General features: G+C 47.8%; 1 protein-coding gene across 1 annotated transcript in view; it reads left to right on the top strand.

Moving 5' to 3' along the window:
• The window catches only part of SGSM1 (small G protein signaling modulator 1), a gene marked incomplete at both ends in the record, with an annotated part of 83,938 nt that overhangs the window by 28,317 nt on the left and 41,397 nt on the right, over positions 1-14,224 (top strand). Inside the window, 6 exon segments of the mRNA XM_080821626.1 lie at positions 1,511-1,586; positions 4,722-4,884; positions 6,468-6,620; positions 9,782-9,849; positions 10,121-10,266; positions 10,400-10,531. Of these exon segments, the coding sequence (XP_080677752.1) occupies positions 1,511-1,586; positions 4,722-4,884; positions 6,468-6,620; positions 9,782-9,849; positions 10,121-10,266; positions 10,400-10,531 (738 nt within the window).

The following is a 14,224-nucleotide window of genomic DNA, read 5'->3' as shown; positions in this document are numbered from 1 at the left end:
CTAGAAGCTGAAGGGGCCAGGCTATAGCCACTGGTGCTAAGATCGAAGAAACCAGTATAAGTCAAAAGTCCAGTTGTTGCTTCCTAGCCATGTAGCCTTGAGTCAGCCTGTTTGCCTCCCTGAGCCTCAGTTTCCACACCTGTGAATAGGACCAGTTCCACGGGTTTGGCAGGACAGTTTTCAGACTTAGGAATGCAGCTGGCAAAGCTCAGCTTGGGGGCTCTGAGCTCCAAGGTCAGCAGCTGTTCACAGGGAGGGTGCTTACTTGGATGCGTGGGGCAGGCACCCACAGAGTGGGACCTGGGATGCTCTGCGTTCTGCCTTCCCCTCCAGGAAGCAGGCAGAAGGAGGGGAGAGAGGGACATGTAGGGCCTGAGATTGCTCTCTGACGGGGGCATGGCTGAGCAGGCCCGGCTGAGGCCGAGGCAGAGTGGGCCACAGGCCAGCCAGGAAGCCCACAAGAAGGGGTCAGATTCAGAACTGTTCCCATTACCTCTGCATCACAGCGTGGTGATGTGGAGCGGGGACCGGCATTGGAGGTCATCTCTCCCAGCCTCCTCAACCTCAAGGTGGGGAAACTGAGGCCCTAGAGAGGAGAAATGTTTTGCTAAAGTCCCGTAGTGGCTCTGGGCAGAGTGGGTCCCAGGATCCAGCAAAGCAGAAGGGTGTTCAAGTCACCAGAGTGTCCCCTCTGTGAGCAGAGGCACGGTTGCCCTTTCAGCACTGGGTCCTGCATACCTGGTATATCAATGGTGCTCAGAAAATATTTGTTGAGCGTGTGAGGATGGTAGGAAGAGCACAGACCTGGGGATTCAGACTCAGCCTGGAATTCTCTCTCCACTCTGGGCCAGATCTACTTCTCTAGGCGATCACTTCCCCTCGATGAGCCTCGGTTTCCCAAAATGAGATCACACACCCAGCTGGTAGGTGCCTGAACAGGGATTTAAACCCGGGTTTGCCAGATTCCAGGGCTGAGTTGTCACTCTGCCTGATTCTTTTACATACTTTTTTCTTCCTTCCAAAAATATTTATTGAGCACCTGCTATACACCAGGCACTATTCTAGTCTCTGTAGATATAACAGGCAGATGAGGCCCTGCCCCCAGGGAATTCATGTCCTAGAGCAGGGAGATAGTAAGTAAATAACACAGGACAGGAATAGGATAAGTACTTGGAACTATAACAAAGTGTGGATGGAGTCTTGGAGGGGGAGGAGGGCGGTCTCAGATAATGGGGCCCAGGAAGGAGATGACATTTCTTGTGACACCTGAAAAGAACCCGCTCCCCCCCGCCATGCAGAGCACCCGAAAAAAATAATTCCATAAATTGTGAAGTGTGACACTCTGACAGGCCTCAGGCTTTCAGAAGACTCAGTGAGGAGGGCGTGGAAGGAAAGCAGTCAGCCAGCCGCCCCAGCCAGCCTGAGAAGGCCCAGAGAGGCAACACAGCCCGGGGTGACTGCACCCCGGGGCGCATTTGGGTCTCCCCTTTCAGCTGCCTCTGCCTTCCAGGTGAAGCAGATCATGGAGGAGGCCGTCACACGGAAGTTTGTCCATGAGGACAGCAGCCACATCGTCTCCTTCTGTGGTGAGTTGACGGCCCGTGGCCTAGAAAGTGGCTTCTTTCTCTGTGGGCTGTGGCATCCCCCCGCAAGCAAGCATTCTGACACTGCTTCTTTTGCTCTGTGACTCCAGAATTATTTGTAGATTCCCAAGGGGCTCCATTAGGGAATTTGGAAACATGGAAAAGTCTAGAGAAGAAATGAAGCATGGCCTCAGCACCCCACGGGGAGTTAATCACTGTTGACGCTGGAAGGACTGACTGCCTTCCCCTCCTGTGGGCTCAGAGCATGGCGACTCACACCCATAGTGACGCTGGTCTCGCATCTGACGAACGCCCTTTCCTCGCCCTGCCTACGGCTGTTGCCAAATAAAGGGAGAGGATGGATGGGCTTTAAAAATATAGGGAATTAGGAGCCATCAACCCCCCTCCCCACTGAGGGATCACATCCAGCTGACTCAGCAAAGGAGGCAGGCCCAGGGGCTCGGAGCCTGACTCAGACTTCTCTCCTCGAACCAGCTGGGCTCACAAAGTTTCCAGAAATAACCATGTTGCCAGGTTCTTACTGTATTTCCTCTGCAGTTATAAATGTAGGTTTTGTGTGTCCCCCAAGTCAGGATTCAGCTTCTAATCTGTGTGTACATGTAAGTAGGGGTGTTTCTCCCTGAAAAACCTTTTTAATTGGTGACTGGAGTGTCTTGGGAGAAAGGACATGCTGTAATTCCCCTCTCTCAGTCTTGGCCTCCTGCAGAGGCCCCAGCGGGGAGACACGGCTGACCCTTCAGCTTCATCCCCATGGCTGGGCACACCACCCATGGGAGCACACGCCGAGACCTGGGAGCCCGCTGATGTCTGTTCGGTCCCTTTGCAGCCAGGCAGACCTGGGTTCAAATCCCTTCTCTGCCACTTGTTTTTTGGGTGACTTTGGCAAATTTTATTTTATTTTTTTATGATTGTAATGATTTTAATTTTAATTTTATTTTTTAATGTGTTTGTTTAAATTACAGAGATAGGTATATTTGTGTACTTGCATTTGTATGTGTATACATATTTGTATGTGTATACGTAGGGGTGTATACATGTGTATATATATACACATAAATGTGAATTTGGGGATATGCTCACCTATTTTTTTTTTCTTTTGAACATCTCTCTTTGCAAAGAAAATAACAGGCATGCCCATTTCAGAATGTGTGGCCATACCTACCTGTTAAAGACTTAGAGGAATAGAAAGTGCTAAAAATCATGATAATCGTCTAACTTCAACCACTGTTTTGGGATGAGAGAAGAAATGTAATGGCACTGAATAAGGCCTGCAGGGTCTCCCTGAGGTGTCTCTGATCCATTGTTCCTTATGGGCCATTGTCGGAAAGAATCAACCAAGACTCCAATGCCTAGATGATTAAATTGTTGCCGTAGAGACAAATGAAAAGTGTTGTGCGTATAAACAAAAATGAAGCTGTGTAGAAGATGCTTACCCAGAATATTTTAAGCCCATAGGCAAATTAGACAATAGAGTGGAATCCATTTAAAGTCAAATAATTGCCGGGGCACCTGGCTGGCTCAGTCGATAGGCACACGTCTCTTGATCTTGGGGTTGTGAGTTCAAGCCTCATGTTGGGCATGGAGCCTACTTAAAAAAAAAAAAAAAGTAATAAAAAAAAAAGCCAAGTAATTGCTAATAACAACAACAACAACAACAACAAAATACCCCAAGACAAGTAGTTGAACCAAAACTTCTCAGTATTTTTCCTGGTGCACAACCTGACCGTGGCCAGGCTCTTCACCCTCGGACTGCTGGTGTTTTCCTTGTATGGAATGACAGCAACTAGAACACTCACTTCACAGGGTTTTCCCACCAGGATTAGGGAAGGTAAACTTCAACCCTGGTCAACACCTGGCAGATACCCACTAAGAAGTAGCTCTTATAATAGACTCCCTTTTCCCATCAACAATGACTATGCTCCTGTTACATAGCAGAGTGAGCTCCCAGTCTGCTGTGTAAGACAGAAGGCAGGAAAATACTTATTAGAGGCCTGCTGAAAGTACCAAAAAGAGGACTGGGGCCATCTGAATGGCCTACACAGGGACTGTTTTCCAGGAGGAAACACTAAGGCCCAGAGAGGGAAAACGATTTGCCTGAGGTCACACAGCAAGTTAGTGGTAGAGCACAGGTGACCACCCAGGGGAAACACAGACACTGGAAGACAATGACTGCATCCTCTCTTCAGATTTTTCATGGAAGCACAACTGTTGTGAGCACACCTTGGGCTCAGGCCCGGGTTTGAATCCCAGCTCCATCACTCATTTGCTAGGTTTGGGCACTTCAGCTTACCACTTAGAGCCTCAGTTTTCATATCTGAAAAATGGGGATTTTTTTCCCTTTCTTGGCTGTGACAGAGGTAGAATGAGATGCATACTGTTAGCTCTTACTGGAATCACAATAATCACGTTGGTGTGATTCTTTAACCCAGAGAAAGCTTGACAGTCCTGTGGTCCAGTCCCTCTTCCCTCACTGGCAGGAGTAATAACTCATGTTTCTAAAGCACTTTCTATGTGCCAGATTTTACATGAAGTGCTTTCCATGTATTTTTTCCCACCTCATTCTCTTTTTAAAAAGATTTTACTTATTTATTTGAGAGAGGGAGAGAAAGAACAGAGGAAGAGAAAGAAGCAGACTCCCCCTGAGCAGAGAGCCCTATGTGGGGCTCAATCCCAGGACCCCGAGATCACCACCTGACTTAAAGGCAGATGCTTAACCAACTGAGCTGCCCAGGCATCCCTTTCCACCTCATTCTAAAAGCAACCTTTTAAGACACTTGTTCATACTATTCCCCATTTCACAGATAAAGAAACTGAGATACAGGGAGGGTAAGTAGTTGCCCAAGGTCACATGACTGATTAGTATCTGGGAGAGGACATCAACACAGACAGTCTGACCTTGGGCAGTGAGCATAGGTTAACTGCTAAGCTCTCTTGCTCCCTTTTGAGGGAGTGGAATGTAGGGAGGCATATGTGCCTTTCCTTATGAGGCTTTCACGAATTTTGTGATTCTGGGGCCCGCAGCTCTCCAAGGTGCCTCTGTGTGACTGGAGTTCTGAGCTGGGTGCAGGGGAGCATGGGCAGGGCAGGGCCTGCTGACTGACCGTTGTGTCCCTGCAGCGGCTGTGGAGGCCTGCGTCCTGCATGGGCTGCGGCGCCGGGCCGCTGGTTTTTTGCGCAGCAACAAGATTGCAGCTCTCTTCATGAAAGTGGGCAAGAACTTCCCACCGGCCGAGGAGCTCAGCCACAAGGTGCAGGACCTGGAGCAGCTGATTGAGAGCACGTGAGTGTGGAGCATGGGGTATGGTCAGGGCGGGCCTGTGGAGGACAGTCCATGCTCCTCCCTGAGCTCTGCGAGCACCTGTACCTCCTGGCACTCTCTCCAGTCTCCTTTCTGCTCCCCAAACCTGACAGACTCTTTCCCACTCCAGGGCCTTTGCACATGCTGTACCCACCACCCAGTTCATACACCCCCATCTTCCATGGCTACTTCTTATCATCATTCAGGCCTTCCCCCAGTTAAGGGTAAATTCCAGCCCTCACCCCATTTCTCTTTTAGATCATCCCCATGTTTATGTACTTCCCTGTGGTTATCACCACCTCTAATTATTCATTTATTTTTTTGCTTGATATTTGTCTATCTCCCCCACTGGACTCTGAACTCCATGAGAACAGGCAACTAAAATCTGTTATTCCCCATTATGTCCCGAGTGCCTGGACAGTGTCCAGCCCCCCAAATGCTCTAGAAATGATTGTTGAATGAATAAGTGCCTCTTGGGAGCCAGACCCCATTCTGAATGCAGGGAGATCAAAATTTAATGAAACCAATATGGTCACTGTCTGCATGGACCGCGTGTGACACTGAGGCAACCATTGAAGGGGAGCAGTGACTTCACTCATGCATCTCAAGGGCTGATTGTGTTCGTTGCGGGGAGACTCATGGCCTGAGTGTGTATATATGAGCGCCTTCCACCAGAGTCACCCCCAGAGTACCAACTGTGCAGCCAAAGCCTCCATCTGGGGCCTGGTCAGGGATGGCAGATAAGTTTCACCTCCAGTTCATGTTAGAGGCCACCCGAAAGACCTTGTTTTGAAAGATTCTGGAGCTGCTATTGGGTTTCATGGGAAAGAATGCGTGGATCAATTAGCCATGTCTGTTCCGGGCAAGAGAAGGGAGAGAGAGGCACATATGCCATGTTCGCCTTCTCTGCTGTGGGTGATCACTCCACATCATTGGATGGGAAATGGTCCTTGCCTTGCCTTCCAGGCCATGCCAGCCCAGTGCTTCTGGATAGAACTGCATAATGGGCGAACATGTGGCTTTGGCATTGCCAACTCCTGTTTTGGAATCTGACTCCTCAGCCACATGGTCTTCAGGTGCCTTCCAGTCCATCTGCTAAATTCCCAGGTGTTTGCTGATAATTTTAAAGGGATGGATTTCCATGGGCCTTCCATAATATCGGGAGTGACTTTCTAATGGAGGAATTAGAGATACCCATGCCAGGTGGTAAGCGAGAGCCATTCATTCATTCATGCAGTCACTCATCCATGGCAGATAGAGGGGGAAGAGAAAGAGAGAGAAAGAGAGAAGGAGAGAGGGGAAGAGAAGAGAAACATCACTGTAAGAATCTGGCTTGTCCATCAACAGTTTATGAAAGTGTCTGTTCCACTGCAACTTTACGCTCACTGGGTATTATGATTTTTTTCAACTCTTTACCCACTTGCCAGGAGCAATAAGGGCTCCTGTTCCTTTAGTTGCCATTCCTTCATTTCCTTGAGAGGTAGAACATTTCACCAGTTGCATATTGGTCCTGTGGGATTTCCTCTTTTGTGAATATTCATCCTCCTTCTTTACTGGCCTTGAAGGCGAAACCAGATCCAGGGCCTCCAGGAGAATGTGCGGAAGCTGCCGAAGCTGCCCAACCTGTCCCCACTCGCCATCAAGCACCTGTGGATTCGCACTGCCTTGTTTGAGAAGGTGCTGGACAAAATTGTGCATTACCTGGTGGAAAACAGCAGGTGAGCGGGAAAGACTAGACTCCTGGGTGTGCTCTGCCGCCACCTGCTGGGAATTGCAACCTATTACACAAAGCTTTATTTTCTTTCCCTTGATATGTACTTGATTTGAAAGAGAATAAATAAAGGCTTTCTGGATATTTGCCTCCAGATTAGCCTAGTATAGAACCTTGGGAAAATTCAGGTGCTTACTGCCAATGCAAGGTCTTCAGATTTGGAGTGGGATGTAGTATCTTGCTATCTGAGGCATCTTTCTTCTCCCATGAATTAAGCCTACTGTCTTCTTGCTGACTATGGCCCTAGAGGAGTCATCTAGCTCCTCTGTCTCTGCTCTCATTTGGTAAATGGGACAGGTATTGCTGCCATTCTGGAGAAGGGGAAAGAAGGAGAGTTAGTGAGTACACAGCATTTTAGAAATAATACCTTTTTACATTTTCTTTTCTAGCTCAGATCAACCTAGTGTAAAGATTTTATAGCATGAGCCCTCTTTGGCAAGCATTTACCCATCAATCCATCCATCCATTCATTCATCCAGTAAATACTTAATGACTGCCTACCATGTGCCAGGCACTAACCTAGATGCTGGGGATGCATTCATCTCAACTGTCATGTTCAAAGCTTGAATGTTATGCTAAGGGCATGGGGCAGCCAGATGAATGAGGAGACTCTTCATGGCCAGTACTCCCTTCCAGCCAGAGAGAGGGGGTGGAGAGAAGGAGGGAAGGATAATATGAGGGGAGTATCTGAGAATCTCTGTATCTCTTGGTGTATGAAAGTGCTTGTTTAACCACATCTTCACATGCAATGGGTATTATGATCATCTTTTATTCTTAGCCTGTTTGCTAGGAAAATGTGCATGAAAGTATAGAGCGAAGTGCTTCTTCTCATGAACCTCGTATTGTAGCAGGGAAAACAGGTAACTGCTAATTGGGATAAGATATGATGAGTGTTCCAAGTCAGGTGGGTGGTGTTTTATTTCCACTGGGTGGCCTGGGAAAGTGTCCTGGAAGACATGGCAGTTAAGCTTCCATTTGAAGGACATGTAGGCTTTAGCCAGATAAAGTGGGTGTGGGGAAAGAGTGATCCCAGCAGAGGGAACAGCAGGTGCAAAGGCAGGGAGGCAGGAGAGGAACTGGAGGAAATCCTGGCCTTAGAGTCCAATTAATCTCTTCATCTTCTTGGGACACATCTCTGCCCTGTGTAGAGACATGGGTTTAAAGCCTAAATTCTGCTAAATTCCCAGGGCCTCTATAGGTATTGCCTTTGGCATATGACCTTGTGTTTTCTCAATAAGTCAGTCAAAAGGAATTAGCGATTTATTTCAGCAATAATGCCAACCTCTTTCTTCATTAAACTTATTTTTTCAGACTCACATAGAAGCTGTAACATTAGAGTCTCTTCTACCCTAGATGATAACATCCTCCATAACATAGTACAAGGACCAAAATAGGGGATTGCCATTGGTAAAATACTGTTAACTGAACAACAAATTTTATTTGGATTTTGCTAGTTTTTACATACACTCATTTTTCCCCCTGTATTGTTCTATGGAATTTTAATACATGCATAGTTTTGTATAGCTGACACCACAGTCAGGAACATAACTGTTCCAGTGAAACCTATCACCGCAGAGGAGCTCCCTTGGGCCACCCTTGATGGTCTCATCTTGCTCCCAGTCCTACCTGCTATTTTTCAAGGCAGTATTCCCAAGGTTCATGATCAGGTAACTGTGCTGATTTTTGGAATGGCAACTGAGTGGCAGAGTGGAAAGTGTCTTGACACCTTATCTTCAGCCAAAACGTATAAGCTTGCTGCTGAGCATGTACAGGGCAGGTCACTTCTGCTTCAGCCAATATTCTGGTGGACAGAAGATTCCTCTGGGGTAAAATAACCATAATGTTGCCACCATTTCGTGAGAACTTCCTGGAGACAGGGTCTGTGCTGTTGCTGTACAAGCAGGCCTACATTTAATCCTCCCAACAACCTGGCTAGGTGAGTTTCGTCATTCTTCCCATTTTACAGCTAAGGACACTGAAGCTCAGAGAAGGTAGTCACCTGCCCAGGGACACACAGCAAGGGCAGAAATGGCCGAGCCTGGCACCCCCTCAGTCTGTCTTCTGTCTCCCTCCTGATCCTGTGGTCTTCACCCCCTGCTGTAGGATGGGAAGAGCCAGGCTGGCTGGGTGTAGCCTACAGCCACCTGCTGTGTGGCCTCCAACAAGTCACTTTCCCTCCCTGAGCCTGAGACCTCTCAGGAGGGTAGAACAAGGTCTTTATCAACTCTAGAATTCTGTTTCTAGATGGTTTGAGTTAGCAAAGAATTAGAAGCCACTCTACAACAACTCAAACAAAGAAATGAAAAACAAAACAGCAGGAACATTGTATTGCCTGCATCACAAGTTATTGGGAAGAGCCAGGAGCCAGCAGGCGCTCATGAGCACATCAGGCAGGCATCACCCACGTGGGCTGTCTGGGCAGGAAGTCCTGTTAATACAGCTGTTCAGTGCACACCACAGCTAAAAGGCATCTTGCTGCCTCAGTAACATTTGAAGGGCAGACAACATCCAAGCCTCTAAGTGATTTGCCGTCTGAAATGGAAGATGCGGTAGAAGTCGATAGAACCAGCCAGGAGCCACTTTAGTTATTGTTGTTGTTGTCCAGGAGCCACTTTGGTTTTTGTTGTTGTTGTTGCTTGTTTGTTTGTTTGTTTTTTCTTTTTTTAAGATTTTATTTATTTATTTGACAGAGAGAGAGGGAACACAAGCAGGGGGAGTAGGAGACAGAGAAGTAGGCTTCCTGCTGCATAGGAAGCATGATGTGGGGCTCGGACCCAGGATCGTGGGATCCTGACCTGAGCTGAAGGCAGATCCTTAACGACTGAGCAGGAAGCACTTTGTAATCGTTATTCCTGTTACTCTCATTCCAGCCATTCCATGCAAAGCACAGTGCTAAGTGCCTCACATCTCTTGTCTCTCTCAAAAGGCTTTCCAACAGCCCCAGGACACCTATTTTTATTACACCCATTTTACAGATGGGGTATCTGAGGCTCAGAGAGGTGACCAGAGGGAGACCCAACACAGTCCGCTCTTAACCAGTAGGTCAGAGTTGATTGTGCACTCTCTGCCGGTTGCCATCCAAACCTGCCTGTCCTTTTCTCTTGCTAGTAAGTACTACGAGAAGGAGGCCCTCCTGATGGACCCCGTGGACGGCCCCATCCTTGCGTCTTTGTTGGGTAAGTGGTCCAGTGCTCTGAATTTCACCTGGGTCTCTGGGCTCTGCTCGCTGGTGTATCCAAAGGGCCTCTCTCATTGCCCTCCAGCCTCCTCCACCAAAACGTACCTGTTCCCTGGCTCTGGCTCCCAGGGTCTAGTACTGGCCTCTCCTTAGGAGGACTCTGGGGGTATTCACTGGCTGGAGGGGAGAAGTGGTAAAATCGGTGGCCCATGGCAGGGGAAGGTGGACCGTCTGGGACTCTAGAGTCCCAGCCCCCATATGCTCTGCAGTGGGGCCCTGTGCCCTAGAGTACACCAAGATGAAGACTGCAGATCACTTCTGGACTGACCCCTCGGCAGACGAGCTCGTGCAGAGACACCGCATCCACAGCTCGCACCTGCGGCAGGACTCACCTACCAAGCGGCCGGCCCTCTGTGTGAGTAAGGGTGGGCTGTGGAGCCCTGGGAGGGAGTTGGGCTGGGTTCCAGACTAGTGGGGGAGGTGGGGAATGGAGTGGGACCCTGAGGGTCACCCTAGGCATCACCCTCCACCTCCTCTCACACTGCCAGATCCAGAAGAGGCATTCGAGTGGCAGCATGGACGACCGACCATCCCTTTCTGCCCGTGACTATGTGGAGTCCCTGCATCAGAACTCCAGGGCCACACTGCTCTATGGCAAGAACAATGTTCTGGTTCAGCCGGTAAGAGAGATGTTGGGCCCGGTTCTTCTGGGGTGGGGGGTGTCCATCTTCGAGTTACAGAGCAGAAATTCCCTCTGGTTCCAGGTTGCTCATCCATTCATTCATCCACCTACCCACACACCTGTGTCTTCATTCATCTGCCAGTACTCCATTTCTCCATCCATTCATCCCTGTGATAACATTTCCTTCTATCCATCCATCCATGCATCCATTCATCCAACTGTTCATTCATCCATCTTTATATCCATCCATTCAGTCATTCATCCGTCCACCTACCCACAAACCTGTCTCTTCATTCATCTACTAGTAGTCCATCTCTCCGTCCATTCATCCATATGACATTTCCTTCTATCCATCCATCCACGCATCCATCCATCCATCTTTATATCCATCCATCTATCTACCTGTCTTTACAGCCATCCGTCAACCCATCTTTACATCTATCTGTCCATCCATCCTTATATCCACCTATTCATATATCCATCCGTCAACTGTTCATCCATCCATCCATCTTTACATCTATCCAGTCAGTCATTCATCCATGCATTCATCCATCCACCTTCCCACATATCTGTCTCTTCATTCATCTGCCAGTACTCCAACTCTCCATCCATTCAACCATATGACAACATTTCCTTCTGTCTATCCATCCATTCATCCATCCGTCCACATATCTATCTACCCATCTTTATATCCATCCGTCAACCCATCTTTGCATCTATCTATTACTCCATCCATCTTTATATCCATCCATCCATCTGTCTGTCCATCCATCCATCCATCCATCTATCCATCCATCCTTGTATCCATCCATTCAGTCATCCATCTATCCATCTACCCATCCATTCATCCCTCTATCCATTTACCAGTCTTTACATGTCTCTCCATCCATCCACCTACCCATCTTTATGTGCATCCACCCATTCATCCATCCATCTATCCAACTCTTTGTCCTTTTATCTTCCAGTCCATTTCTCCACCCACCTGTCCACCCAACTGCCTGTCCATCCATTCTCTCTTGTTATCACTCACTCATTCAGCAGATATTTATCCTGAACCTTCTATGAATTAGATGCTTAGGATATCAAGATAAACATCTTCATGGTTAATACTTATGGAGCACTTCCTGTATGTCAGACACCTTGCTAAGTTCTTTTAACTGTACTGACTCATTTAAAGCTCACAACAACCATTTGAGGCAAGGAGTCTTATCGAAGTTGAGAACACTGAGGTGTGCACAGTGGGGAGGAAGGGATAAAGTTATGCTTTGAATTCAGGCTGTCTGCTGTGAGAGTCTGTGTCATTTATCATTTACCTTCTATGCCCAGGACTGGTCCAGGTCCCAGAGATGGGTGATGAGCAAGATGCATGAGGCCCCTGCCCTCAAGCAATAGATATCCCCTTTGCTGTTCCCTTCCTGAGACCACCTGGATCAGTGTGGTGTTTGGGCTCAGTTTGGAGGAAGAGGAGGGAGAGCTATTGGCTACTCTAGCTCTGAGGTCACGGTTGTGACCACCGGGTGACCCTGAGCCAGTCACTTCTCCTCTGAGCCCTAGTATCGACATCCCAGTGGGTACAAGATCCTATCTCCTCAGATCTAAGAAGCTGTGAACTTAAGACATTCCATTTTTAAACACAACCATCAGGAAGGAAAGTGCTATTAAGTTCTATACAATGTTTTCTCACTACTTGGAAATTTCATTTTACACTTTTTGAAAGAGCTCTTTGAGACTTATTTGGATATACTTTTTTAAAAAATCATACATTATACTTGTAACCACACACAAGGAAACATAATTTTTTAAAAAAGATTTATTTATTTGACAGAGAGAGGGGCAGAAATAGTGACAGACAGCGAGAGAGCACAAGCAGATGGAGCAGCAGGCAGGGGGAGAGGGAGAAGCAGCCTCCCCACTGAGCAGGGAGCCTGATGCAGGACTCAATCCCAGGACCCTGAGATCATGAACTGAACTGAAGGCAGACACTCAACCGACTGAGCCGCCCAGGCGCCCCAAGGGAACATGAAATTGACATTCATTAGTTAAGATAGTCCTAAAACTTCTTCACATGTTCAGGTTTAACCTTCATGTCACTTTTTTTTAAAACTTTTTTTTAAAGATTTTATTTATTTATTTGACAGACAGAGATCACATATAGGCAGAGAGACAGGCAGAGAGAGGGGGAAGCAGACTCCCCACTGAGCAGAGAGCCCAATGTGAAGCTCGATCCCAGGATCCTGGGATCATGACCTGAGCTGAAGGCAGAGTTTGCTTAAACCACTGAGCCACCCAGGCGCCCCCTAATCTTCATGTCATTTTTTGACTGAGAGACATCACTGGCTATGCTTTTCCACCAAATATTATCTTCTGTTCCATCAAAAGAAGGGGTCAACAAACTATATAGCCATGGGCTGAATGCAGTGCTCTGCCTGTTTTTGCCAATAAAGCTTTATTGTAACCCAGCCATGCCCATGACATATTGTGTAGGGCTGCTCTCAGGTTATAAGGGAGAGTGGACTGGTTACCGCAGAGCCTATATGGCTCCCAGAGCCCCAGTTTTTCCCTATCTGAGCCTTTGTAGGAAGTTTGCAGACCTCTGATCGAGAGCGTCAGAGGTTTGCAAATATGTGCACTTGGTTGTCACTTTACGAGAGAATCTGGAACTGTGGGCATGTGTGCAGCCATGACTAGTGTGTCTGCTTTGCCAATATCACATCAGTGCCCTTTTGCTCTGTTGCCAATCTTTCTGCACAATCACTTTTTGATTCAAAGATGAATCAGTCTAATCTTTATAAAGACATTTAAAATAACACCTGTACTCCACACATGAAGTAACAACCACGCTCAGAATTGAATGGAGGTGTGCCCAAGTGGCTCCGTCAGTGAAGCATCTGCCTTCTGCTCAGGTCATGATCCCAGGGTCCTGGAATCGAGCCCCGTGTCAGGCTCCCTGCTCAGCGGGAAGCCTGCTTCTCCCTCTCCTTCTGTAGCTGCTCTTGCTTGTGCTCACTCACTCTCCCTCTCTGTCTTTGTCAAATAAATAAATAAATAAAATCTTAAAAAAAAAAAAACTGAATTAAAGTAACAACATCTGAACAGCTAGGCCCGAATTTGCATGAGATCAGGCCATGACCATGATCATGAGATGCCACTCTATCAGGTGCATCCCCATTTCAAGTGCATTACTATGTGAAAACCAGTCGTGAAATTGTGCTCCATCACGGGGCTGCAGGCTTGTGTAGTTAAATGGGGACCGTGTCCCTGCAGCCAAGCCAGGCTTGGTGCACACCTAGTGAGCACCACTAGGTGCTCAGTAAATGCCAGCTGTCTATCTCCTCATGGTGTACAGGCTAATTTGGTGTAGAAATCATCTCCTCTATGTGTGAGGCTTGGAGATAGCCCCCTCCCTCACACCCCACTTGGGGTAAAGCAGAGGGAGCAGGTGAGAAGCTCTGAAGGCTAACTGGGAAGACAGAGGGTTGGGCTGCTGGGCAGGGAGTACAGTGTGGGTATTTGGGGATTCTGGAAAATGTCTGTGGATGGGACATAGAGCTCAGCTGCCCTCTTTTTCCCCCTTAAGACTGGCCAAAATGATGCCAGATAAATGTCTTCTGTTAAGGAGAGGGTGGTGGTGAAGAGGGGTAGAGCCCCTTCCTAATTGTAGAGAGCCACCAGCCCTGCCCTTGCAGCAGAG

The sequence above is a fragment of the Martes martes genome, assembly GCF_963455335.1.
Source record: "Martes martes genome assembly, chromosome: 13".
In the NCBI taxonomy this organism is placed as follows: domain Eukaryota; kingdom Metazoa; phylum Chordata; class Mammalia; order Carnivora; family Mustelidae; genus Martes; species Martes martes.
The sequence above is the reverse complement of the archived record's forward strand: the minus strand, read 5'-3'. Positions and strand labels throughout refer to the sequence as shown.